The sequence below is a fragment of the Bos taurus genome, chromosome 29 (genome assembly GCF_002263795.3).
Source record: "Bos taurus isolate L1 Dominette 01449 registration number 42190680 breed Hereford chromosome 29, ARS-UCD2.0, whole genome shotgun sequence".
Lineage (NCBI taxonomy): Eukaryota > Metazoa > Chordata > Mammalia > Artiodactyla > Bovidae > Bos > Bos taurus.
The window spans coordinates 45,004,049-45,031,619 of NC_037356.1; the positions used below are offsets into that span (position 1 = coordinate 45,004,049).

Genomic DNA, 27,571 nt, shown 5'->3' on the forward strand with positions numbered 1-27,571 from the left:
AGCAGCCTGGCAGGATCAACGGGGATAATGAATATAAAGAGGTTTTGGAACACGCCTGACAGATCTCAGCTGTGTGGCTTTGCTGCTAGAATCCCTTTGTGTCTAATGTTCTGATCTTTAAAAAGTCCCTTCCTGTACGTCACCAGGAAAAAAAAGAACTGTGAACACAGAAGTGTCCAGTGGTCCCGACCTCCTTTGCTGGCAAGAAGGGCTCTGGACCTCTAGAGGGTGGGAGGAGAAGGGAGCTGGGTGGGACAGACCAAAGGGAGGCCAGAGAGCTCATGGCTGGAGAACAACGGTGTGAAGGCAGAAGAGGGAAGGCCTGAACAGAGAGCTCGAGAAAGAGTGGGTAGTAGAGGCAGCTCCCGTTCGCTGAGGACTTGCTGTGCACCGGCCACCAGCTCCTTTAATACTCCTCCAAGCTTGTGAGTTGTCATGTCTGGATGTGAGAGTTGGACCATAAAGAAGGCTGAGCGCCGAAGAGTTGATGCTTTCAAATAGTGGTGCTGGAGAAGACTCTTGAGAGTCCCTTGGAGACCAAGGAGAACAAACCAGTCCATCCTAAAGGAAATCAACCCTGAATATTCATTGGAAGGACTGGGGCTAACGCTGGAGCTCCAATACTTTGGCCACCTGATACAAAGAGCTGAAAAAGACCCTGATGCTGGGAAAGATTGAAGGTAGGAGGAGAAGGGGGCAACAGAGGATGAGATGGTTGGATGGCATCATCGACTCAATGGACATGAGTTTGAGTAAGCTCCAGGAGATCGTGAAGGAAGCCTGGTGTGCTGCAGTCCATGGGGTCGCAAAGTGTCAGACATGACTGAACGACTGAACAACAACAAAGCTTGTGAGCTGAGAGCAGCTTCATCCCTATTTTACTGACCAGGACATTTTGCTCAGAGATGTGAAACCACTTGTCAGGGATGGAAATTCAGGTTCAATTCTGCCTGACCTCAGAGCTCATGCCTACGAGACTTAGGCTGAGCCTCCAAACACAGAAGAGTTGGGCCTGCAGGTGGAACAAGCCTCAAGACGCAGAGCAGACAAGCTCCTGGCCAGGGCCTGGAGAATGTGGAGTTGCTGCCGGAGCACTGGCCTCGGGGCCCAGGTTTCCAACTTGTCTCCGAAGCTCCCCCACCGGGCAGCCTGGGTCAGTCCTTCCTTTCTCTGGGTCTTAGCTCTTTGATCTGTAGACGGGCTGACTCCACACACAACATCCCAGAGGTGCAGCATCCTTTGGGCCAAACCGACCTCAGGGTGATTCCTCAACTAAGACGCCCTTGGATCTTCAGGAAGTGGTCACAATTGTCCGAGGGGCTGATGAAGAATGTGGAGGGTCCCTGCTGGGAGACAGGGTGAGCAAGCCCACAGCCATGACAGTTCCTTCAGGACCCGGTAGTGGAGAAGATGGTAGGGGAACCAGTGATGCAGCTGGCTCCAGTTACTAGGGTGCAGGGACTTCATGACAGGCTCAAGGGAGGTGACCTCTTTAGGGTGATGTGCAAAGGGAGGATGAAGCAGGATGTGGCCTTCACCAACTGGCCCTGTAGCCATACCTTAGATTCTGAGTCACACAGGACCTTCTCATTCCTGGGGAGGTTCTAAGGTCCAGAGAGTTTCCGGCCAGAGGCAGGTGATTTATGTGAGCTGTGTCCCTCTCCCCAGGGCCACCCCAGCCCGGGCACCTGGTGGGTCATCACTCACTGGGAGGCTTACATCTTGCAAGGGACCCCAGATAAGGTGTATGCCCTCAAGGCAGACCCCGCTCCATGAATGACTATATGTCTCGTAGGGTTTATAGTGGGGGCTGAAGGTGGGCTGCCCTTGAGCAGGAGATGTGTCCAGACCCAGGTAAGACGTGGGCCCTGACTGCTGCTTGCAGTTAATTCCAGCTGTCTGGGAACCTCCGCCTGCTGTCAGTTCCCCGGTTATCTTGCTACTGGGACTCTGGATTCTGTGACACGACCCCTCCCCTCAACACCCACGCCGGGATCCACCCGTCCCTCCGCCACCGCCTCTCCCTAGCACTCCATTCACTCATTCATGCACAGAACATCTTCTTTTGGCTGCTGCTGGGTGTTCGTTGTGGCACGCAGGCTTCTCCTGTTTCAGCATATGTGGGCTCCAACAAACACAGGCTTGTTGCTCCGAGACATGTGGAATCTTCCCCGACCAGGGATCGAACCCATGTCCCCTGCATTAGAAGGCGGATCATTAACCACTGGACCACTCCACACATTTATTAAGTACCTACTGTGTGCCAGGTACTGTATCAGATATACTACAGGGGAATAAAACAGATCTGTCAAAGTGTAGAGTTAAAAGAAAGGACTCTGGAGCCAGGGGGTTCAAGCCCTGGCTCTGCTACTTTCCAGCTGTGTGACCATGAACAAGTATTACAAGCCCCAATTGCCTCAACTGTAAAATAGGGCTAAGAATAGTATCTCCCCATGGAGTTGGGGTGAAGATTCGATGCCTTAATACAACGCTCGAAAAGCACTTGGCTCATGGTAAGTGTGCTGCGTGTTTGTGGTTATTAGTCTCATGGTAGATGCATAAAATGAACTGTAAACAAATAAAATAATTGCCAATTATGGCTGGTGTTCTGCAGGGAATAAACGGTGTGCTGTGGGTGGAGGAGTAGGTGGGGTGGTCAGGAGGGTCTCTCTGAGGAGGTGATTTCTTTGGGGTGGCAACGGAGGAGGAAACAGTCTTGGCAAGAGCAAGGAAAGTGCTTTCCAGGCAGAGAGGCCAGCAAGTGAGAATCCCTGAGGTGGCAACGGCTTGGCAGGTGTTGGGAGCAGCAGAAGGCGGAGAGGCAGGAGATCGGAGGGTGAGGAGAGCGCGGCAGGTCCTTGTAAACCACAGAAAGGAGTTTGGCTTTTATTCCAGTGTGATGGGCAGCCACACAAGGTTTTCGGGTGTTTCTGTAAGTCGTACTGGAGTGTATCACACATGTCGAAAAGTACACGGATCAGGGACTTCCCTCGTGGTCCAGTGTCGAAGACTCCGTGTTCCCAGTTCAGGGGGTTTGGGTTTGATCCCTGGTCAGGGAACTAGGTCCCACACGCTGCAACTAAAGACACCTCATGCCCCAGAGAAATCCTGCAGGCCGCAACTAAGGCCTGGCAAAGCCAGATAAATAAATATTTTTAAAAAGAAAGAAATGCATACTAATCAGAAGTGTGCAGTGCCACAAATTTTCACACACACAAACACACACAACAGAGCAGGAGTGGGGGATGGGGGTGTGGAACCAGCTCTGAGATCAAAACCAGAACATGAGCAGCACCCTGGAATCCCCCGTCCAGGCACCACCACCCCCGGGGTAACCTCCATGCTGACTTTTAACAGCAGAGGGTAGTTCTGCCTGCTTTTTGAGCTCTCTGTGAATGGAACCATACACCATGTGATCTTCCGTGACTGGTTGCTTTCGCTCAACATTACAAGTAACACTCATCCACCCATTGCAGATGGTGGTGGCTCTCTTTGCTGTGCAGTGCATCGCCGTGGCTGTCCCACCGCACACTTAGATGCTCACCTGTGGGCAGGCACCTGTAACCCCTGTCTTTGGTGCCTGTACTTCTGTTTTTTTCTGGTCACTGAAAGGTTTTTTTTAACATGAAATTGACAAGACCTCCTTTCAACTTCACTCCAGACTCCAGTTCCCACATCAGCCCGCCACACTGACACCAGAAGCAGACCAGCTTCAACCTCACCTTTTGTTATTTTTTAAATTTTTGGCTGTGCTGGGTCTTCATTACTGCGTGCATACTTTTGGTGAGTGGAGGCTACTCTCTAGGTGTGGTGTGCAGGCTTCTCGTTGCGCTGGCTTCTCTTGTTTCGGAGCACCGGGCCCTAGGGCACTCGGACTTCAGTAGCTGTGAAGCACGGGCTCAGTTGCCTGGAAGCACGTGGGATCTTCCTGTACCAGGGATTGAGCCGGTGTCCCAGGCATGGCAAGGCGAATTCTTAACCACTCTACCACCAGGGAAGCCCCTTCATCTTTTTCAAACATTTTCTTTTTATTGAAGTGTAGTTGATTTACAATGTTGCGCTAATTTCTGCTCTACAGCAAAGTGACTCAGATATACACATGTATACATTCTTTTTTAACATTCTTGGCTGCTATGGTTTATCCCAGGAGATTAGATATAGTTCCCTGTGCTATACAGTAGGATCTTGTAGTTTATCCGTTCTAAATGTAATAATTTTCATCTCCTAAGCCCAAACTCTCAGTCCATCCTTCTCCCTCCCCACTCTCTTTGCAACCCACAAGTCTGTTCTGTGTCTGTGAGTCTGTTCCTGTTTCTTAGATAGGTTCATTTCTGCCGTATTTCAGATTCCACAGATAAGTCATATCATAGGGTATTTGTCTTTCTCTTTATGACTTACTTCATTCAATATGATAATCTCCAGTTGCATCCATATTGCTGCAAATACCATTATTTCATTCTTTTTTAAGGCTGAATAGTATTCCATTGTATATACGTACCATAGCTTTTTCATCCATTTGTCTGTCAATGGACTTTTAGGTGTTTCCCTGTCTTGGCTATTGTGAATAATGTTGCTATGAACATAGGGGTGCCTGCATCTTTTTGAGTTATAGTTTTGTTCAGGTATATGCTCAGGAGTAAGACTTCAGGGTCATATGGTAGTTTTATTTTTAGTTTTCTGAGGAACCTCCATACTGCTTTTCATAGTAGCTGTACCAACTTGCACTCCCTACCAACAGTGTAGGAGGGTCCCTTTTCTCTACACCTTCTCCAGCATCTGTTATTTGTAGACTTATTTTAATGATGGCCATTCTGACTGGTGTGAGGTATTGGTAGTACCTCACTGTAGTTTTGACTTGCATTTCTCTAATAATTAGCGATGTTGAGCATCTTTTCATGCGTCTACTGGTCACCATCTGTATGTTTTCTTTGGAGAAATGTCTAATAATGTCTTCTGCCCATTTTTCAATTGGGTTATTTGGATTTTTTGTTGTTGTTGTTGACCAATCTCACCTTTTTGCTGCTCCAACAGAAGCTAGTATCAGGGTATACCATTTTCTGTGCTGATGGTGTGTTTAATTCAATGCTCCCTCCTGAATCAGGAACCCTTTAGTGGCTCAGTGTCCTCATGTGGAAAATGGGTCAGTCATCCCGAACTGCAGGTGGCTGGCTATGAAGATTAAGTTAAATGAGAAATGCCAGTGAGAGCCCATGGCCCTTCCTCCTTCCAAGGAGCATAACGAATGCCCTTTGTCTCTTTTTTCTTCAGAATCCATAAAATGAACTGAAAAGGGGGGGCCCCCTGTGAGTGAGAGTGAAACTGCCTCCCTGGCTTCCCGGGGTCCTCCTGCCTTCTAGATCAAGGGTGTCCCCTCCCTGCCCCAAAACCAGCACAGACCCAGCTCCTGGACCCCACAGTGTGCCCTCAGTCTCTAAGTCCCAGAGGGTAGATGATCCAGAAACCACTCCTGCCTTAGCACTCTGGCTTGCCACCTGAGAACCTTGCCCCCTCCCCACCCCATCCCACCCCAGATCCTACAGATCCCCTGAGAAGCCCCACCAGTGACGCACCCAGCCTGCTCTCAGGGTTACTGCACCCACAGCACGTGGCACCTTCCAGCGCACATCCCAGCCCTTTCTAATGCGTGTGCGCCTCCCTGCCAGACTGCGCCGGCAGAGAGGGACCTGTCCCCCTGTTCCCGGAAGATGGAAGATCGCCCACACCTGGCACTGTGCCTAGCATCCAGCGGGGGCGTCCTAAATATCTCCTGAATGATTCATTCATTCCTTTGGAAAGAAAGCACAGACCCCTAAGTGGTATGTCCTAAGAGTATGGACTTTGAAGTCACATCCACCTAGGTTCAAATCTTAGCTGACTCTTGGCTCTGTGACCTTGGGAAGGTCATCTCACCTCTCTGAGGCTGTTTCTTTCTGCTAAAAAAGGGGAAAAAGAGAGAGAGAGAGAGGAATGACCACGACCCCATTAGGTCATTGTGAGGAGTGAGATGACGTTTTACCATTCAGAGAAGGGGCCACCTGCAGCTTCCTGTTTTCTGACCGGTACTTAGGAGGCGCACAGTATCAAGTCCTATTTACAGAAAAAGAAACTGAGGCCCTAGAAAGGGAACAGGATAACTGGGGGTGCGGCCGCTCGGGCTAGAACCGGGGCCTGTGGACTCGGAGCCCAGTGCTCCCGGAGCTCACGGTCAGCACATCCCCAGCCCCCACTCCGACTCATCCTGGGCCTGGGAGCGCGGGGCTGGTCTCGGCCTCGCACGACCCCTGGGATCCGGGGAGCGCTTGGGGATCTTCGGCTCAGACCCCGGAAGCGCCGCGCAGCTCCCGGGAGCGGAGAGAGCGCTCGGGGTTGTCACTTTAAATTAAAGAGAGAGCGGGCGGGCGAGCGCCAGGGAGCGCGCGACGGGCTCCTGGGAGCGTGCCCGGACTGCGGCGCAGTTCCCGACTGCCGCCCCGGCCCGGCCGAGCCCCCGGCCCGCGCCGCGCTCCTCCCAGGCGGGCGCGGGGCGACACTGCAGGGGTGGCTCCGCCGGCGACCGCCGGGCTTGGCGCCGGTGCGTGCGCGCTGCGGGAGGCCGGCGGGAGCCGGGAGCCCGGAGCCCGAGCCTGAACCCGAACCGGAGCGGCGGCCCCTCCGCGGAGCCCGGGTGAGTACGCGCCCCGAGCGCGGATGAACGCAGTGCCCCCTCGCAGCGCCGGGGACCCCCCGGGCTCCGCGCGCCCCGGTCATCTGCACACTTGCGCGGATCGCACACCCGCGCCGCGCTTGCACACACACACGGCCGGCACAGCGCACGCCGGGCGCCCTTCCCCGGCCCGGCCACTCCGCGCACTGCGCATCGCCTCGCGCCCCGCACGCCCGCCCCGCGTGTGCACACACGCGGCTCTCTCGGCCATTTACACGCCTCCCCGGCGCCCGCGCTGCACGCACACCTCTCACGCTCCCAGCGCCTTGCCTGCCCCCGCTGCCCCGGCCCCGCCTCGCACCTCCTTCCCAGCTCCAGGGTCACCGCCCCCCAACACTTCGGTCCCCAAATATCCTGGGGGTCCCCGCAGCATAGGTGCTGGGTTTTCAGGAAATGCCCCATGTCGCACCCCATTGCCAGGAGGCCCCCGGGGAACCAAGAGGATCCTCGGCCTCTGTCTGCTATCACCAGCCTGGGTGAGGAGCTGTCCAGGGTCTCTCTGCCAACCTTTGATGCCATTGCATTTTGGGAGAGGAAGCCTGCCAGTCTCGAGGTCCTGGGGCTGTAGATTTGGGCTGAAGGTGGGGGCGAGCTGGGGCCAAACAGGGGTACCTGGAGCCAGGCCTGTGGGTGAAGGATCCCTTAGCCAGCCATCCTAGTGACCCCTCTTCCATGGGCTGCAGAGGGACTGGGTGCCCCCCTCCCCCGCCTCAGCCAATGAGTCTACCCTCCCCACAAAGCACCTGGCAAGTCTGTACCCTGGAATGTGCACCTCTTCCCGAAGCTAGGGAGTGGGTAACAGGTTGGACAGCCACAGCAGCAGCAGCTATGCCTCTTACTAGAAGTAGGGAAACTGAGGCTCAGAGAGGGCATGAGACTCACCAAAAGAAACACAGCCAGTCTGGAGAAGGGTCAAGACCCAAGTCCCCGGCCTCCCCATCCTGAAATCTGAAGCCTTCCCCAAGCAACTTGGGGAGAGTGGGGTCTCCCAGCCTGGGGTTCCAGCTTGGACCCTGCTTCTCGTCAGCGCTCGTGACGACGGGCAAGTAGCATCCTGCCCTTCAGTGTTCTTACCAGTGCCTTGGGCAGAGGAGCAGCCCTCTCAGAGGGCAGCAGGGAGGGTGTGCTGAAATAACACCTGGTGAGCCCTTGGTACAGAACTCAGCACACAAATGTGCCCAGGAAATGCCAGCTCCCACCACCCTCTCCTGTTTGTACTGTGGTTTTGTGGGCTTTAGAGAGGGGACGGTGGCAGGATATGGTTATTCCAGAAAGTGGGAGGGAGCCCCTGAAAAGAATCTCAAACCTGGAGGTCCTAAAGAGGCTCCCAGTCTTAGAGATTGAGGGCTCCCCTGTCCCCACCCCCTGATCCTTCCCATTGCCTGCTGGCTTCCGGGTGAAGGGAGCCAAAAGCTTGCTAGCTCAGGGCACTGAGCAAGGACATGGGGTGAGGGGGAGCCCCTCCCCTGCCAGAGTCACCAAATTCCTGGAAAGCCACGTCTTGATAAGCCCAGGAGGGGTCCTCAACTCGTGGTCAGATTCCAGTAAGTCTCGTGGTAGGTCTTCCCACCCATCTCCACCCCCGAAAGGCCTGCTCAGGAGGTGGCATGGTGGCCAGGAGCCCAGGCCCAGATCCATCGCACCTTGGAGTCAGTCCCAGTGTTGCTACTCGTAGGCTGAGTGACTCCAGCCTGGCTTCCTCATCTGTCAAAGGGAGATCCGTTTACCCATTCAGTGGTCAGGTTTATATCACTTGCATACGACGAGCCAGGCACCATGGGAGGCAGTTAGCATGGACTATGTCTGATTCTTACAGCAAAAGGTAGGTGTTGCTGGGTAGGTATGATTAAGACTGCATTTGAACCTAGAGGGGTTTTCAGTGAGCAAGCTCCCTGCAATTTAGGTTTTGGAGAGTTGGGGCCAGAATGAATGGATGGAGTGACGAAGGGTGTCAGGACAAGGTTCAGATGAGGGTTTGGAATGGCTCTGACCCACCCCCGCTGTGCCCCATTTCCTGCGTGTCAGAACTCAGGGCAGCTCTAGTCACGGGCTGCCCTGGCCTCGGGTGTGCCGTGTCAGCATCTTGTTCCAAGCTGGAGCCGCAGCCCCTCTGCCTGACAAACCTCCAGGCTGCCAGCAGGAATCTGCTGAAGTTGTCGTAGTGGGTGGGATGGGGTCAGAGGGTCTTGGGAGTGGTAAGTAAAGCCATTAAGAAGGGTGCTGGCTGCAGAGCCAGCTTTGGCTCGGTCTCAGCTCTCTGCTTACTGGTTGGTGACCTTGGGCAGAGTCACTGACCTTCTCGGAGCCTCACTTTCATCCTCTGTGGAGTGGGAATGAGGACAGGCTCTGCTCCCTAGGGGTCTTGAGCAAGGCCATGGGGAGGGCATCTTTGAAGTCCATACAGGGCTGTGGCTACTAATAGACAAGGTGCTGGACGACATGGCAGGCACAGCTCCATCCCTCTTGGCTGTGCAGCTTTGGGCAAGTCACTTAACCTTTCTGAACCTTCCCTAACTCATCCAAAAGCCTGCTTACCACGCTCATGAACTGAGATGCTTCCAGGGGCCAGCAGGTTCTGGAAGTGAATGCGAGGGTAGAAGATGCCAGGTCCAAAGAGCAGATGCCCCATCTGAAGGGCACAGCCTACTCAGCTCCGGCTCTGGCTCTGGGGTGGGGGAGGCTGAGACCCATTATTCCTAAATCTAACTTTTAAAGGGAAGCTGAAAATCTATTTTCTTGTAAACAAACCCATTTTTCAATGGGAACTCTCCCCAGTGTTTGAATGCTGCCAACTCACTTTGAGACAAACATACCCCATCTGCAGGCTGGCAGTGCTGCCCACACGATTCCACTGCTCAAAGTAGGGGGCTTGGGGGCTTCTGGACCCTGGTGGCTCAGATGGTAAAGAATCTGCCTGCAGTGCAGGAGACCCGGGTTCAATCCCCTGAGGAAAGGAAAGGCTACCCAGTCCAGTATTCTTACCTGGAGAATGCCATGGACAGAGGAGCCTGGTGGGCTACAGTCCATGAGGTCGCAAAGAGTCGGACGCAACTGAGCAACTACACTTTCACTTTCACTGGACCATTTACAGGCTAATAATCACAGCAGCTAAGGTTTGCCAGACCCCACCTCACTTCCTTCTCCTTCCTCCCTCTTGACACCCTGATGAGGCAGTCATAAACCCCATTTTATAGATGGGACAACTGAGGCTCAGAGCTAGTGAGGGGGAAAATCTGGGGTTCAAAGCTTTCTCAGGCTGCCCTCCTCCCAAGAACCTCAGCCTCTCTGTTTCCTCTCCTCCCTCCTCTCAGGCAGAGGTGCTTTGGCCTCCGCCCCTTCACAGGGGTTCTCTGTGTGACCTTCTGGCCTGGCTGAGCCTAGAGTCATTGGTGCCTTCAGTGAATGCACAGCTCCCGGGGTGTTGTGATGAGGGGAGGGGGAAGGGTGGGCCATGTGGGAGCCTCAGAAAGACTTCTTCTTGACAGTCAGACGCCCAATATGGCAGATACAGGGTTCTGTCCCCAACTATAGGAACTTGCCACTAAGATGTCCTCAGCTCACTCTAATATGCTGCTGGCATGGGCTGTCCCAGTGCAGGAAGTCAGCTTGGGCCAGGTAAGCGGGAACTAAAGCCGATAATATGATCAGATTCCCAGCAAGACAGAGGCAGGCCAGGACATGAGTGTTCATATTAACATGTGTGTTTCAACATACCCAGAACCCCTTCTGCCAGGAATTAGGGCGTGTACCTAATTCTTGTGTACCTCGGGCGTGTACACAGTGCCGGGTTTGGCCGGCAGGTTCTCAGACACCTTTTGAAAGAATATGCCCTCCTGCAGCAAGGCACAGGGGTTAGGGAGCAAGTGCGGAACAGAATGGCCTGCACTGAACAGTTTCCTAGCTGTGTTGCCTAGGCAAATGACTTCACTTCCCTACCTCAGGGCTCTCTTCTGCAAACCAGAGATAATAATAGTACTTACCTCAAGGGGTTGTTAGAGGATTAAATGAGGTAATGTATATGCAAAGTGCTTACCGCTTGAGTATAAGAAGTACTTGGCAAGGTCCTTATCACCATCTCCAGCCCAGGTTCCAGGAATGAGCTTCCACTTGAACTGGCATGGGTGAAGCCCTTCCTGGTTATTATGGCCCTCCCATCACCATGACAACTTACATCTCACCATGGGAGTAGGGACATCGTCAGGGAACTGGGAGGGACCAAGGAGCTGTCTGTGGACCTGGGCAGGCTTCGCCCCAGAGCCCTATCCTCCCCGACTTCTCTAGGCCTCCTGCCCTGGGACCCATTGCACTTCCACATGTGCTGGAATACCCTGTCTGGATCAAGGCACCCCACTTCTTGACTTCAAAGCTACAAATTGGGGAGAACCCTAGGATTCTAGAAAATGCTCACTCCCTGATTGGACCCCAGTCCCAACGGGAGCCCACAGCATCCTTGAGGAGTTGTAAACAGGTTACCACCCAGGAGCTTTTACTTTCTACTGAATGGTGTTTAGATTTTTTGTGAATTGTTTGCAACATTTAAAAATCAAGAAACTGCACGTTAAACAAATACCATTATCTGGCTTTTCAGAAGATCTAGCCAGGCTAGATTGGCTTTCCTGTGGGAACAGAAAAGCAGCTGCCCTTGGGTAGACAGACACTCTGAAGGTCTGACCACCCACCTCATCAGCACCCCCCGACCCGCAGGCACCCCAACTCACCTGCTTATAACCACCTCTCAGAACCCCAAAGGAACGCAGAGGGTGGAAACTATCCTGTCCTCCGTGTCCCTTGAGTTGAGATCCTTACAGATCACCCCAGCCTTCCTTTACCAAACCCCCACCCCATTTAGAACCTGTCTGCGAGCCAGTTTACTTGTTAGCAAACACAGTAATAAAACCATGATCAGTCGCCTGGCTTCAGGTAATGGGTTGTATGAGCTTCTAGACCTTTCTAGAATAACTTAATCAAACCTTCAGTGGTTCGTAAAACTTGAGAGTAAAGGATGGGGAGGAAACTGTCCTAAGCAGAGAAAGGACTGATAACAGAATATTGCAGAAATGTAGTATTTCCGGTTCCATTTAAACAAAAGCATTTGAACTCAGTCCTGGGGAACACCTGAGGGGGCCGCTGTAATGAGTAACCAAGTCGCTGATGGTCAGCCTGTTGTTGGTAGGATGGAAATGAAATAGGGTTGCCAGATTTAGCAAATACAAATATGGGATGCTGGTGGCTTTTGAGTTTCAGATAAATAGGGAATTTTTTTTTTTTTAGTATAAGCATGTCCCATGCACTATTTAGACATACTTTTACCAACAATCAATCAGAAATTGACATGTCCCTGGGCATCTTACATTTTTTGCGTCTGGCAGCCCTGAAATGGAGAAGAGGGTGGCAGAAGATGAGATGGTTGGAGAGCATCACCGATTCAATGGACATGAACTTGGGCAAACTCCAAGAGATAGTGAGGGACAGGGAAGCCTGGCGTGCTGCAGTCCATGGGATCGCAGAGTCAGACACAACTTAGCGACTGAACAACAAGAACTCTGAAATGAGGTTTCAGAGTGCTTGAAAAGTGCTTTAAACACTACTTTTTTTTTTTTTTTTTAAGGTACATTTTCTATGCTATTTGTTAGAGACATCCTTGGAAGTCCAGTGGTTTGTTAGGACTCCACATTTTCACTGAGGAGGGCCCAGGTTCCGTCCATGGTCTGGAAACTAAGATCTGAAAAGCCACACGGAGTGGCCAAAAAGAAATAAAATGCTATTTTAAAAAGCTGCTACTTTTAAATGATACAAATGAACTTATTTACAAAAGAGAAACAGACTCATAGACTTTGCTGCTGCTAAGTCACTTCAGTCGTGTCGGACTCTGTGCAACCCCAGAGACAGCAGCCCACCAGGCTCCCCCATCCGTGGGATTCTCCAGGCAAGAGTACTGGAATGGGTTGCCATTGCTGAGAAGGAGCTTATTGTTGCCAGGGGGTGGAAGGATCAGGGGAAGGGATAGTTAGGGAGTTTGGGATGGGCATGTACACACTGCTGTATTTTAAATGGATAACAAACAAGGTCTTACTGTATAGCACATGGAACTCTGCTCAGTGTGATGTGGCAGCCTGGATAGGACAGAGGTTTGGGGGAGAATGGATCCATGTACATGTATGGCTGAGTCCCCTCATTGTTCACCTGCATCTATTACAACATTGTTTGCTCATCAGCTATACCCCAATACAAAATAAAAAGTTTAAAATAAATAAAAGCCCACTACATTTGCCCAGGCCCCCTCCACCTGAGTGTGAGCACTGGATGCTGGGCATGTGTGGCGTGGCGGGGGGTGGTGACCTCTGAAGCCCCCTCCACTGACTCTCTTCTCCCTTCCAGTCTCACCCCCGGCGGCAGGCGGCATGGCCGTGGACGTGGCAGAGTATCACTTGAGCGGTGAGTCCCAGCGGCCAGTGAGCCATCTCACAGGACCCTCCCGCCAGGCCCGGGGTAGGGGTGTCAGTGGGACCCCAGTAACAGCCCCGTTCTACTGATAAGGATAGTCAGAGAGTTGCCCGAGGTCACACAGCCCTGGGGGCTCAGATGGTAAAGAATCTGCCCGCCATGTGGGAGACCTGGGTTCGATCCCTGAGTCGGGAAGATGCCCTGGAGAAGGGAAAGGGCCACCCACTCCAGTATTCTTGCCTGGAGAATTCCATGGATGGAGGGGCCTAACAGGCTACAGTCGATGGGGTTGCAAAGAGTCGGACACGACAGAGCAACTGACACTATCGCTTTCACACTGGATTGGGACCAGTCTGAGGTCTCTTCTGTCTGTTCCAGTAGCTTGCCTTCCTGTGGAAGGACTTGAGGGCATCCCCCAGGAGGCCCCTGTCCTGCTGCTCCCTAAGGTTGAGGCCTGCCGTGTGGAACCCACTGCCCTAGGGCCGTTTCTGGAGCCAAATGCAGGGAAAACCAGGAAGGCTGATATTAGATGCATAGGATACTGAACTCAGTGGTCGTCCAGTCTAGTCTGCTGTCGAGCAAAGGCAGCTCCCTTGGGAACAGCCTCAAGACACCAGACGCACTCAGGCTGATGGTGGATGGTGTCACAGCGGAAATGCACTCGCCATATTTTCTCCTTCTGTTCCCCTGCCCGTTTACAGATGGGAGAAGGGAGGCTAAGGAAAGGGACAGTGACCAAGTAACAGACCCAGGACATGGACCCAGGTCTCCCAGGCCACCGCTCCCTATCCCTCCACCTCCTTCCCTAGCTCAGCCCCTAGCTCAGTCCCCATCCAGCCCAGGGCAGAGCTGAAGGGCAGACCACCTCTCCCAACTCCCAGCCAGGAATTTTCACTTTCCACCTGCAGGCTCACAGGCCTTGGCCCAGGCCCTGGAGTGGCCTTCGGTGAGTGATGAAACCTCTCTGAGCCGCTACTTACTCATCTGTAAACTGGGGGTGATGCTGCCAGCCTCTGTGAGCTAACATGTGTGAAGTGCCCAACTGTGCAAACACGGCTCTTGCCCCACATGCTGTGCCTTCACCTGGAGCGCTCGCTGCTTCTGCCTGGCTGAGTGCTCAAGACCCATATGAGATTACGAGCACAGAGCTGGAGCCAGGTTGTCTATCTCTCAGCTTCCCAGTCTGTAAAATAGGGATAATAATAGAACCATCCTCTCAGGGTTGTTCTGAGGACTCAGTGGGTTAATATACAGAAAGTATTTGGAACAGAGCCTGGCAAAGTGAGGGAACAATTATTCCTAAGGCTGCTTCTCTTCATTCCTGGTCTCAGCTCAGACCTCACTTCACCAGGGGAATTCTTCCCATACGGTCCTGGTACGCAATAAAATGAATAAATAAATGAGCATTAACTGTCATAGTTTCATGTCAGCTTCCTGGGGATTTGTCTGTCCTGCCCCCCATTTGTGCCAACCAGGGTGCTGGCTTCAGGCCCTCAGCCCCCGGGATCCTCACTCTCAGGGGAGCCTGGTGATGCTTAGCCCCCTTGCCATGTCCACTGCCTGTGTGGACTGTGTCCGCCCCCTGCCAGCACCCAGGCCCCAGTGAGCCTGCTGGGCTGCCTGTGCGTCTGCGTGGGAGACCCGCCCCCCGCTACCCGCCCCAACACACACACACACCCCTCACCCTCCAGTCACCAGGTCCGGCCCCTTCCCTTCCCCCATTCACTGGACTCCCTGAGAGCCTGGCCCGCTCTGGGCCCTCCGTAGCTCCTTGTTGTGGTTTTATTTATCCCACAAATTGCATTCTCACAACAGAAGTCAGGAGCACACAGGCTTGCTCGCTGTCTCTCCATCTGCGTTTCTTCTGCCTCTTCTCTCCTCTCTCTGGTCTGCCCAGCCCTTGCCTACACGCTGTGTGATTTTTACATCAAAATCATGTGGTTATACCGTGTTGGGGATTGATTTTTTTTTCTTCTCTTAACAATGCCTGAGACAGTTCTCTGCATTGCCACGGCGATGTCTTGATGACCTCAATTGTCATTCTCAAAGCCCAGTGACAGTCCCTCCTGAGACAGCGCCACCGGCCCCCACTGGCCCCCTCGGTCAGACCTTGGGGCTGTTTTCAGATTTCTGCTGTTATAAATACAGACTCGCTGACTCACTGCAGACAGGAAACTTGTTGAGATTTTTCCCTTAGAATAACCATGCCCCCACCCCCAAGGGGGACCACCGGATGCACCAGATGGTGGGTGATTTTGGTGTCATGCCCTCTTTCTGGATGAGGAGACAGGAGCCAGGGAGGCGAGGTGGCCTCCGGGAGGCGAGGTGGCCTCCGGGAGCCGAGGCACCTACACCAGACTCTCCATTTCTCACCCCAGTGGCCTTGAGCCCAGAAATATTAATAGATGTGTTCTTTAGCTTCTGTTAGCCTCAGTTCCCCTCTAGAGACTTCCCAGGTGGCTCAGATGGTAAAGAATCAGACCGCAGTGCAGGAGACCTGGGTTCAATCCCTGGGTCAGGAAGATCCCCAAAGTGGAGGAAGGGACCCTGTAGGGTGCTGAGAGCTGGATAAATGCCAGGGCTGAAGGCTGGGCCCTGCCCTTCTCTGGAGTGAGTGTTGTAAATTCTGGTGGAGCTGGCTGGGTTCAGCACAGCGAGGGTGGGCTGGGGCCTCCCAGCGCTGCATGATTCCGCCCCAAATGCCTCCTTCCTTCACTGTTAACCCGGTGCTCTGAACTCTCTGAGCTTTGCACACGGGCCTCCTCCCCAACCAGGGATCGAACCCCGGCACCCTGCATTGAGAGCGGAGAGGCTTAGCCACTGGAGCACCAGGGAAGTCCCTTGGCTGCACACTCCTTGCTGCTCCTGCATGTCCCAGCTTGGGCGTCCCTCTTTGCAAAACCCTCCTGGGCTGTTCTCATCATGACACCCATTACTGTCCTGTATGGATTTGCCCACCCCGGGGACTGTGACCCACTTAAGGGACTGAGCCTGGGGCTCCAGGGGGTGCTCGCACATAGTAAGTGCTCAACGGCTGTGTGATGAGAAACCTCCACTCCTGAAACACCCTCCTCACGTCTCTGCACCCTGCTGCTGGGGACCTGTGCAGGCAGAGGCCGGGTGGGCAGTGGTTACCCATGCTTGCTCTGGAGTCTGGCTGCCAGAACTGGAGTCCCAGCATCACCCCTTCCTGGTTCTGTGACCTTGGGCAAGTTCTTGTGTGCCTGGGTGTCCCCAGTCGAATCCAGTGTAGAGGCAACACTGAGAATGCTTTAGAGGATTGTGTTTGCCAACAGTTCAGTCTTTTGCAAAATGAACCTTACTATCTCATTGACTTCTCTGGGGGATTGAAGAGCCAGGTTTCCCAGTAGAGTGACTTAACATTTATGGTTCTGCCATGGGGAGAACTTCACTGTGCTAGGTGAGGACCTGCCCAGCACAGCTGAGGGGGTGGTTAATTACCATTTGGGGACAGTGAGGCTCAGATAAGGAAAGTTATTGACTCACCAGTGCACAAAAAGCATCTGAGCATCTAGATTTGTCCCCAAGCCCTGCACAGCCTACAGCCACCTCTCACTTCTGGCTGGAGTGTTTGTATGTTGTTTGTTTTCCAGTAATAGTTTTATGGAGATGAAACTCACATGCCGTACACTCACTCACTTAAAAGGTACAGTTCAGTGGGCTGTAGTTAGTCTATTGTGCAAGCATGAGCACAATCAATTTTTAGAATATATTCATCACCCCGAAAAGAATCCCCATACTCCACACCCCCCACCGTCCCCCACCAGCCCCTGACACTAATTTACTCTCTGTCTGTAGAGATTTCCCTATTTTGGACATTTCATAGAAATAGAATCATACAACATAGGTCTTTTGGGACTAGCTCCCTTCACTCAGCATGTTTTCAAGGTTCATCCATGTTGTAGCATGTATCAGTACTTCATTCCTGTTTATTGATGAATAATATTCCACTGTAAGAAGGTACTACATTTTATTTTTCCATTCATCGACTGATGGACATTGGGTTCTTCTTGATGAAGGTTGAGGCATAAAGGGGGATCATTTCTTTTTCTCCCCCAAGCCCCCTTCCGCTTCCCCCCAGATCCCAAAAGTCTGCTTTGATTATCCAGAAGCAGCAGTCCTCTGAAGGCTGAGAGAACTCAGAGAGGCAAGAACAACCCTATCCGTGTAAAGCCTAAGGAATATTTAACTATTGTTCGCAGCTCTTCACCTTCTCTAACCAAGTGTCGCTCCTGCTAGAAATGTGTTTTTGTGGAAAGTGGCCAAAAGCAGAAATTAGAGAGTGTATATCTCGTTCAACACCGGACCCCCAGCAGCCAGCACGAAACCTGAATAAATAAATATTTATTCAGGGACTTTCCTGGTCGTTAAGACTTCACCTGCAGGGGTTCAGGTTCAATCCCTGGCTGGGGAGCAAAGATCCCACATGCCTCAAAGCCAAAAAACCAAACCATAAAACAGAAGTAACGTCATAACAAATTCAATAAAGACTAAATATATATATATATATATATATATATATATATATATTTATTCAATGAATAAGCAAGTCAGTGCTGAACTGGGGACTCCCTGGGTGGGGATGTACAATGATTGAGAGGCCCCAAGGCCCATTAATGAGAGACTACTCTGCTCTTGCCTTCAGTCATCAAGAGCCCCCCTGACTGGGAGGTGGGTGTCTACGCCGCTGGGGCACTGGCTCTGCTGGGAATTGCAGCCGTGAGCCTGTGGAAGCTCTGGACGTCGGGGAGCTTCCCCAGCCCCTCCCCGTTCCCAAACTATGACTACAGATACCTTCAGCAGAAGTATGGCGAGACCTACGCGGAGGCCAGGCAGAAGGTGAGGCTTCTGTGCTCGTGGGTGCACAGCCCCGCCCCCGCCTCCACCATCCACTCTCAGGATTGACCTCACTCCCTCCCCAACTCGCTGCTGGTTAATTTCCTCCTGTGACAGGGTCCTTTGTCCTCCTCCACATCTCCAACAGAGCCCAGCTAGGTAATCAATGAATACTTGGTGAATGAATGAATGCTTTCCATTTAAAACACCCCTGGGAATTCCCTTGTGGGTCAGGGGTTAGGAGTTTGTGCCTTCACTCCCCCGGCCTGCGTGCCTGCGTAAACTGGGTAATCTGGGATCCTGCAAGTGATGTGGTGTGGCCAAATTTTAAAAGCAAAGCAAAAAAACCCCAAACAAACAAATCCTCCCCACCATCCTGTGAAAAATACAGGAAAATAAAAACAAGAAAAACCTCCCCAAAAGCCGCAACCCAGAGGCAAGCTACTGTGAATTATTTTCCAATATTTTAAATCTAGGCCCCGCCCCAATCTTTTTTCCATGCATAGTTTTTATACAATGGATGTCATTTCTCCATAGAATTTAACACCCTACTCTTTTCATCTCACTTAAAGTTGAAGCACTTTCTCATATTGTTGATCAAAAACATCATTTTAATGACTGCATAAGGTTCTTTTTTATGTATGTGCCATGATTTACTAAATGCCACCATAAATAATACAGTAAGTGGTTTATATGTAAAACTTTGTCTTCGTGTGGAATTATGTACTTTGAAAAGATGCCCAGATGTGAAATTACTGTATCAGGGAGTGTAAACATTTTTAGGGCTCTCTACATATTGCTAAACATTTCATCACTTGACACTTGGCAGAGGATTTTGCTAACATCATGGAGAGTTCCAGAAAGCACAGCCAGAACCTGTTACCAGACAAGGGCCCCTCATGCTTCACTCGTTTGAGGTTTTGGAAGGAATGTTCTCTTACTCTGTTGGGAGGACTGTAAATTGGCACAACTTTTTCAAAGAGCATTTTGGAAACATGTGTCAAAAGCTGTCAAAGGGACTGTGTCCTTTAAGTTGAGATTTTAAGAAAGCTATTCAATGCTTCCTGGTTTACGTCTGTGAAACACAAGATAAATGTCCAGCAGTAGGGGAATAGTAACATAAACTATGGCTATCCACTTAACAGCAAATTAATGGAGCCATTAAAAAATACGGTAACGAGGATCACCACCAAGGGAGATACTTACTGTACACAAGCTTTTGTTTTCTCAAATCCCAAGATCAATTTAGAGAAAAGAAAAATTTGTCTATTAGAGTTAGTGTTATCCAGCATGAAAGCTTTCTCTTATGGTGGACTTTTTCTCAGCTTCCTTGGAGGCTGCTCCATTGTCTGTTGAGTGTCTGTGTCTAGTTTTCTTCTCCATTCCCCTCTGCTGGACACTTAGATTGCTAATTATTTTTCCTTTTCATACACATCATCTCAGTAAACATCTTTATTAATGAAATTCAGTTCATATAATAAATAAACATTTTGAGAAAAGGCTCTCTTGTATCTTGGATAGAGAGAGAAAACTAAGTAACATGAAATAATATTAAAGAAGGATGTTTCTAAGGCATGCCCCGTTTTTGCAAAAGGAGAGCTAGGAGGTGTCTTGCGTGAATGGGATTAACCACATGTCTTCAAGACCAAGCCTATTGCCCTCCGATGCTCCCATGCCCGTTCTCGCCCTAGAGAGTGCCGGCCTGGAATGCGCAGCGCGCCAGCTCTAGGGGGCCCCCCAGTCGCAAAGGCAGCCTCAGCATCGAGGACACCTTTGAAAGCATCAGCGAGCTGGGGCCCCTGGAGCTGATGGGCCGGGAGCTGGACCTGGCCCCCTACGGCACCCTCCGGAAATCCCAGTCGGCCGACTCCCTGAACTCCGTCTCCTCCGTGAGCAACAACTTCGGGCAGGACTTCACGCTGGGCCAGGTGGAGGTGAGCATGGACTACGACGCCGCCTCCCACACCCTCCACGTGGCTGTGCTGCAAGGCAAGGACCTCCTGGAGCGGGAGGAAGCCAGCTTCGAGTCTTGTTTCATGCGAGTCAGCCTGCTGCCCGACGAGCAGATCGTGGGCATTTCCCGGGTGAGTGGAGGCTTGGGGGCGGGGCAAAGGGTGGGGGGGGGGGCGGGGTGTGCCCCCGGGCTCGCAGGAGTCGGGCCCAGGCAGGCAGGGCTGCTGGGCCAGGCAGGATCTGAGGAGGGCGCTAGAGAGTTTGGACGCTGATCCCAGAGTGGAAGGTGCTGGCTATAGGGAGGACAGACCGGAGAGTCTGGGGCCTCCAGCAAACCTACCACAGGAATCCAGTGTAATTGTCCATTTGTCAATTGTGTCAGCTTCAGGTCCTGGCAGGGAAGGGATGACAGGTTCATGCTGGCTCATTTGGGGAGGGTTTGGTAACAGGACTGTTATAAAGCTGTGGTGGTATGTAGGGCGACCCCGGATGGCGTGGTACCCTGGTCCGAGGGGATGGGGGCAGGGGAAGTTACCCAGAGACCACTGTGTGCCGAGGGCCATCTGGATAAGGACTATGTCCTTTGGTTAAGGGGCGTGGTCAACTCGTAGCCATCCTGCCGAGAAGGACTGGGGGAATAAGCACCCTGACCTCCCTCCAGCTTCTGTTTTCCCTCCAGTGACCCCTCCTGGCCAACCCCAAGGGAGCCTGCCGATGTAGCCCTGGGAGGTCAGCTCCTGGGGCTGAAAGCAGTGGGGGGGAGGGTGCAGAGTAAGCTGGAAAGGGCACGAAGAGGGGCCCAGCAACCTGCTCCATGCTTCCGCTCCAGATGGCACCCTGCCTTGCCAAGAGAGAGCGAGGTCTACACGAGCCGCCATACTGCCCGGCACCAGCGGACAAGGTCAGCCCAGCACGGCCTCTGACCACAGCAGGAGTCTGAGGTCCAGGGCCCAGTGTCCAGTCCTGCTTCCCGTGCTCAGCGGTGAAGACTGTCGTTCCCCTCCTGTCCCACCCTGCCCCCTCACTCCAGCAGGGTCTAGAACCAACGTAGGGCTGAGAAGGGGAGGCCGGCTTCAAAGAGGCAGTCCAGGGGATGGTTAGGAGCAGCGCCCTGGAGCCTGACTGCCTAGGTTCAAATCCTGCTTCTCTGCTTCCTTGAAGTGTGACTTGGAGTGAGTCACTTCAACACTCTGTGACTCAGTTTCCCCATCTGTCAGATGGGCATCATCATGTTTGAGGAAGGAATGCATTAATATCTGCAAAGTCCTGGGACTTCCCTGGTGGTCCAGCAGCTACGATTGTGCTCCCAAAGCAGGGGCCTGGGTTTGACAGCAGGGAACTAGATCCCACATGCTGCAACTAAGACCCAGCACAGCCAAATATATACAGTGCTTAGTCATGTCCGACTCTTTTCGACCCCATGGACTATAGCCTGCCAGGCTCTTCTGTCCAGGGGATACTCCAGGCAAGAATACTGGAGTGGGTTGCCATGCCCTCCTCCAGGGGACCTTCCGAACCCAGAGATCAAGCCTAGGTCTCCTGCATTGCAGGCAGATTCTTTGTCAGCTGAGCTACCAGGGAACTCCTATATACATATATATAAATATATAGATATCTATATTATAAATATATATATATATGCTGCATGCTAAGTCACTTCAGTTGTGTCTGACTCTTTGCGACCCTGTGGATGGTAGCCTGCCAGGCTCCTCTGTCCATGGGATTTTCCAAGCAAGAATACTGGAGTGGGTTGTCATTTCCTTCTCATATATATATATATATATATATATGAGCCCAGTCCTTGGTCAGCTCTCCATGGATTGTCTGTCAGGACCGTGAAGTGTTTCTCTTGAGCCCAGAGCCATGCTGCCTGTGGCCTCAGCTGCCTGGAGGACCCTGGGTGGTTCTGGGTCCATCCCTTGAGGGGACAGGTTGACAGCTGCCGCCACAGCCTGATGTGCACTGAGAACCTAGTCCACAGCACCCGGCCCATCTGCATCCCTCTCATTAGCCCCAGGGATGGGGGATGGATTGAGGGCATCTTACAGATGAGGAAACTGAGGCTCATGGAAGTCCTTTGCCCACGAGAACCCCAGCAAGTGAGCTGGAGATCCAGAACTCGACCCCAGAGTTCTCCATCTACATTCCCATAGAGTACATGGGTGATCAGGGAGCCTGCACTCCTATGGGCAGGGGACAATCAAGAGGCTGGTTTGGCCAGAGGAAGGAATTTAGGGCTGAAGATCATGGAGAGCCTGAATGCCAGGGTCAGGATCAGGAGGTGGGCTTTGTCTGACTGGGGAGGAGCCCTTGATGCTTGAGCAGGTGACCGGGTCAGGGATGTAGCTCCCAGGGCGGTGTAAGAGCCTATCCTCAGCCCAGAGCGTGACCGGAGAGTGTGGCTTAGGACACTTGGAGGTGCCGACAGGTTTATTCCCAGAAATGCAGGCGCCTTAGCACCCCAGCCCAGCCAATCCCAGTGAATAGAGGAGCAGCTCCCCGGCTTCAGGCGAGGTACCAGGGATGACAGCTCCTCTCTTAAAATATCGCCAGGCAGTGACTAAGGCAGCCCCCCACGGAGTGGGGAGCAGGGCCTGCTCATGCACCTGCCCGGGGGACTTCCCACGGCTTCCTGGGAGGAGGCCAGTGGCGCCCACCAGGCAGGACTAGGCTTAGAAACAGAGTCTTCCCAGCCTGGCCTCATCATTCCATCCATCCATCTGCCCCATGACATTCAGACCGTCCTGGGCCAGGCCCCATGGGGGCTGGACATCTAAGGCTCTCAGCTTCACAGTTATCCCTCCTCACTGTATGCCTGGCCCCAGGGCTGGACTTGAACATGTGCCAAAAAGATGGCCATCTCAGCTGGCACTTGGCAAGGGTTCTGTGGAGCCATGGGCACTGAGGAGGGGAATTAGTTGGGGTCAGCTTGTCAAGCTTTGAATGCCAGCCCACGAGATGCCCACCTCTGAGAGGAAGACAGGGGGCTTTTATATCATCAGGGCTGAGCCACCAAAGAAAGGATCGACAATGAGGTGTGGGGTCAACAGAGCCTGATGGTAGCCCAGGTCTCCGGACTCCCCCATCCAGTGCTCTCTCCCTACCATGGCCCCTCTGGCATCTTCTGCCGCCTCTTCCCCAGCATCAGACCTCCTTCCACCACCCTTCCTCTCTGCAGATCCAGAGGAATGCCTACTCCATCTTCTTCGATGAGAAGTTCTCCATCCCGTTGGACCCCGCAGCCCTGGAGGAGAAGAGCCTGCGGTTTTCGGTGTTTGGCATCGATGAAGATGAGAGGAATGTGAGCACGGGGGTGGTGGAGCTGAAGCTGTCTGTCCTCGACCTCCCGCTACAGCCCTTCAGCGGCTGGCTCTACCTGCAGGACCAGAACAAGGTTGGTCTGCCCACCTGCATGTGCCAGGATGGCGTCACGGGTGTATACTTTAGATGAGGGAATCCACTGTCCTCAAAACAGCCTGAGTGGCCAGCATCTTTAGGAGATTAGGTCAGTTGGTAAAGAATCTGCCTGCAACACAGGAGACCCCAGTTCAATTCCTAGGTCAGGAAGATCCGCTGGAGAAGGGATAGGTTACCCACTCCAGTATTCTTGGGCTTCCCTTGTGGCTCAGCTGGTAAAGAATTTGCCTGCAGTGCGGGAGACCTGGATTCGATCCCTGGGTTGGGAAGATCCCCTGCAGAAGGGAAAGGCTACCCACTCCAGTATTCTGGCCGAGAGAATTCCATGGACTATATAGTCCGTGGGATCGGAAAGAGTTGGACACGACTGAGAGACTTTCACTTTTAGGAGATTAGAGAAAGAGAGCAACATTCAAAGAAACTCAGGTTACTGCGTGCACATGAATGGCTCCCTGACCACTGCTTACAGCTCTTCTGCTGCTCCTACCACCAAACCTTAAGAAGCTCTACTCGTGTAGAGGTTCTGTTTGGGAAGTAGCTCTCTGGCCCTCCAGTGAGTTATTTCAGACGCAGGCCAAGCTGAAGTTCAACTTCCTAAGTGTAGCAGTGCTTGGTGAGCATCACTGTTATTCAAGCAAGTGAATGCGATAGCGTTCGTCGCTCAGTTTTTGCGACCCCATCGACTGTAGCCCGCCAGGCTCCTCTGTCCATGAAATTCTCCAGACAAGAATACTGGTGTGGGTTGCCACTCCCTTCTCCAGGGGGTCTTCCTGACCCACGGATCGAACCCAGGCCTCCTGCCTTGCAGGCAGATTCTTTACCATCTGAGCCAATATTGAAGCAAAGGATCTGCTCATTCTAGTCCACTGGGACCCTCTAAGCGCTACCACCACAGAATGATTTCTTCGGTCTGGAATGAGGGAATGCGTTTGTTGCTACATTTGACAGGCAACCTCTGGTCCTCCTTCCAAGGCCGGACCACACCCTGTGGGAGGTGGGGAGGGTGCCATGCAGTAGGGGAGGGGTCCCTCTCTCAATCCCACCAGCTTGGTGCCCTGGGGTAAAGAGCCCCAAGAGCAGCAACTTCTCAATGGAGAAGGAAGGGCGGAAGCCCTCTGAGCCACACACTCGTCCTCAGGCTGCTGACGCTGTGGGCGAGATCCTGTTGTCCCTCAGCTACCTCCCAACAGCCGAGCGCCTTACCGTGGTCGTGGTGAAAGCCAAGAATCTCATCTGGGCCAACGACAAGACCACGGCAGGTAAGGCCCCGCTGGCTGCCTGGCTTCTCCTCTGTGTGGCAGGTGGGAGCTGCACCCTAGCTGCTAAGCCCTGGGCACCTGGGGGCATCAGCAGGTGTAGGGCCCAGCGCCAGGCTCACCATCCCTGGCCTAGGCTGGGCTCAGGAGCTCTGCATGGTGGGAAGATTAATCTAGCTGAGGAAACATGGGACCCATGGACAGGGACAGGGAGCTCCTAGGGGAGGGATGTGACTCTGAGAGCAGGAGGCTGGGGCACTGGTTGTGAAACCACAGTGGGCAATCCCAGAGGCTGGACTGCATCCCAGATCCCAAACGGGGACCAGGGCCACTGAGTTGGTGTGGGTATCAGGCGGGGCCTGACGTCTCAGGTCTGCCCCGGGCACCTGAAGACTGGGGGCTGCAGGAGCCTGACTGGGAGCCTGGGGGACCCTTGGTCCCGGCAGGTGTAGCAAGGACACCCAGTGGGTGGTAAGTGACGAGCAGATAGCGACTCGTTATTCCAGAGCCGCACGTCCTTGAGTCAGGCTCCACTGATTGGGCGCCGGGTGACTCAGAGCTGACGTTTGTGTTTGGGCCATTTATAGAGTGAAAAATGATGGCTCTGCGGAGCTCCCCCAGCATCATGCGAGGGGAGCGTGCACATGGGCTGGGATGCAGGCTGCCAGAGTCCAAAGCTCAGCTCCTCTCTTAACGTGCGTGTGAGCCTCAGTTTTCTCATCTGTAAAATAGGAAAGAAATCAAGGACTGATGGCAGAACTTCAGGAGAGAATGGTGATGGTGAAGGTTTGGGGGGACTCCCCTGGTGGTCCAGCAGCTACTATTCTGAATTCCCAATCCAGGCGGTCTAGGTTCGATCCCTGGTCAGGGAACTAGGTCCTACATGTCGCAACTCAGAGTTCACAGGCCACAAAGAAAATTGAAGATCGTGCCTGCTGCAACTAAGATCTGGCACAGCCAAAGAGCTTTGTTTAAAAAAAAATGGTGAATGCTTGGGGAGTTTGGAACCAGTGCATTGCCGTGACTGGGCAGGTCTATGCCAAGTGAGTGTGCCACTGGCCCTCACCCCACCCCCTCCCTACCCACAGATCCCTTTGTCAAGGTGTACCTGCTGCAGGATGGGAGGAAGATGAGCAAAAAGAAGACAGCTGTGAAGAGGGACGACCCTAACCCAGTGTTCAATGAAGCCATGATCTTCTCTGTGCCAGCCATTGTGCTCCAGGTGAAGGGGGAGAGCACAGGGGAGGGGCCCTCCACTCCCTCCAGCCTCGATCCTCAGGCCTCTTGCAGGCGGTGATGGTTGGCCCTAAGTCATCCCCTTTCTAGTCGAGCAGCATGTACTGAGCACCCGCTAGGTACCTGCCCTCTGGTGGGTGCCGGGGATACGGGCACAGCTTCCTGGGAGCTCACAGCGGATAAGCAGGGAAGTCCCCAGACAGTGCCAGCCCACGAGGAACACCCAGACCTTGGCAGTCAGGCTCGGCTTGGCAGGTGGGGATAGCTAAGCTGAGATCTGGGGGAAGACGGTTCCCAGGGAGCCCTAGGGATGAGCCAGGGCTGGGCCAAGGCCCGGAGGTCAGGCCCCCAGTCTCCTGAGGGGAGACTACCGAGGCCTGGCTGACCTCCCCAGAGGCCCTTGGCCTTCAGAAGGCAATATTCTCCAGGGAGACCCCCTTCCCAGCACAGATATCCCAGACCAAGGGTGGGAGGACTGCAGAGGATGTGGCCTGGGCCATGCTGGTAAGCTGGCTTGCCTGCCGCAGAGGACGGGGAGCTCATCACCTTCTCTTACTCTTTCCTTCCATCCGTCTTTTTTTGTGCCTTAAGCCCAAACCTGCCCCTTGGCCCTGGGGCTATACAGAAATCCCCTGGTCTCCCTTCCTGGGACACTGTCTGAATTTGAAAACCCAGAACTCTGCCTCACTCTGGGTGTTTCAAATCCAGGCAGACATCTCAGCGTCCCTGGCTGGTCCTCCCCTCCACTCTCCTGGGGCAGGCCACCCCTCTGCCCCCTGCTTCCCCTGGGAGGTCATCCTGACACTTCTCCTGCTTCACAGCCTCTTGGAGCGGGCTGACTCTTGGGACAAAGCGGGGTGAGGGGGTGCTGAGGGCTGGGGGAGAGGAAGGAGAAAAGTCTGGCTGGGTTCCAGTCTCAGCTTCACTACTTTGATCTCAAGCAACTTCTTTCCTCCCTTCCTAAATTATGAGTCCAACATATTATCTCAGGCACAACATCAGACATCCATAACGCTCTGACTGTACACTTTTAACTCGTTTTGTTCCTGGAACGGATAGGAACTATGATTACCACCGTTTTAGAGATGGGGAAACTGAGGTAGAAAGAGCCCAAGTCATTACCCAAGGTCACCCACCAAGCAGGCATTGGGGCGGGGCTGTGGGGTCAGACAGGTCAGAGGTGAAGATTCAGGGGAGCCGTGCCTGGCACCTGGCTGGGGTCTGGGGGCCATGGGGGACCTCTGGCATCGCCTCTGGTCCCCAGCACCCATGTCACTTCCTCCCCAGGACCTGTCTCTCCGTGTGACGGTGGCTGAGAGTGGCAGTGACGGCCGTGGGGACAACGTGGGCCATGTCATCATCGGGCCGTCAGCCAGTGGCATGGGCACCACCCACTGGAACCAGATGCTGGCCACGCTGCGCAGGCCCGTGTCCATGTGGCACCCCGTCCGGCGAAACTAACAGCCAGGCAGGGCCAGGGCAGGCACTGGAGACCGGCACGAGCCGAGCTCTGACACCCTTCTCTGTCATCTGGCTGGAACTATGAACACTGGGGTCCCCGGTGGAGTCCCCGTGAGCCATCATGATCCCTCTGTGCAGGCTGCGGTGGAGGAACAGGCCTGGCTGGATGTCAGGGGACCCAGGGCTGTCTCCCACTGAGGACCGGCTGTGGCTGGGCAGGGACCCTGGGAGCACAGCCAGGCAT

General features: G+C 53.3%; 1 protein-coding gene across 1 annotated transcript; it reads left to right on the forward strand.

Moving 5' to 3' along the window:
- Positions 1-6,150: 6,150 nt before the first annotated feature.
- SYT12 (synaptotagmin 12) lies at positions 6,151-27,327 on the forward strand. The gene is made up of 8 exons (NM_001192890.2): positions 6,151-6,664; positions 13,082-13,138; positions 17,814-18,007; positions 19,696-20,088; positions 23,136-23,351; positions 24,513-24,633; positions 25,719-25,852; positions 27,154-27,327. Exons 2-8 carry the CDS (start codon positions 13,105-13,107, stop codon positions 27,325-27,327), a joined length of 1,266 nt encoding a protein of 421 aa, NP_001179819.1. The 5' UTR covers positions 6,151-6,664; positions 13,082-13,104.
- Positions 27,328-27,571: the final 244 nt, after the last annotated feature.

Bases quoted from the DNA above. Each gene is read 5' to 3' on its own strand.
- SYT12 (NM_001192890.2), top strand. From the start codon at position 13,105: ATGGCCGTGGACGTGGCAGAGTATCACTTGAGCG. The intron at 13,139-17,813 runs GTGAGTCCCAGC...TCTTGCCTTCAG, and splicing joins GGCAGAGTATCACTTGAGCG to TCATCAAGAGCCCCCCTGAC. The intron at 24,634-25,718 runs GTAAGGCCCCGC...CCCTACCCACAG, and splicing joins CAACGACAAGACCACGGCAG to ATCCCTTTGTCAAGGTGTAC.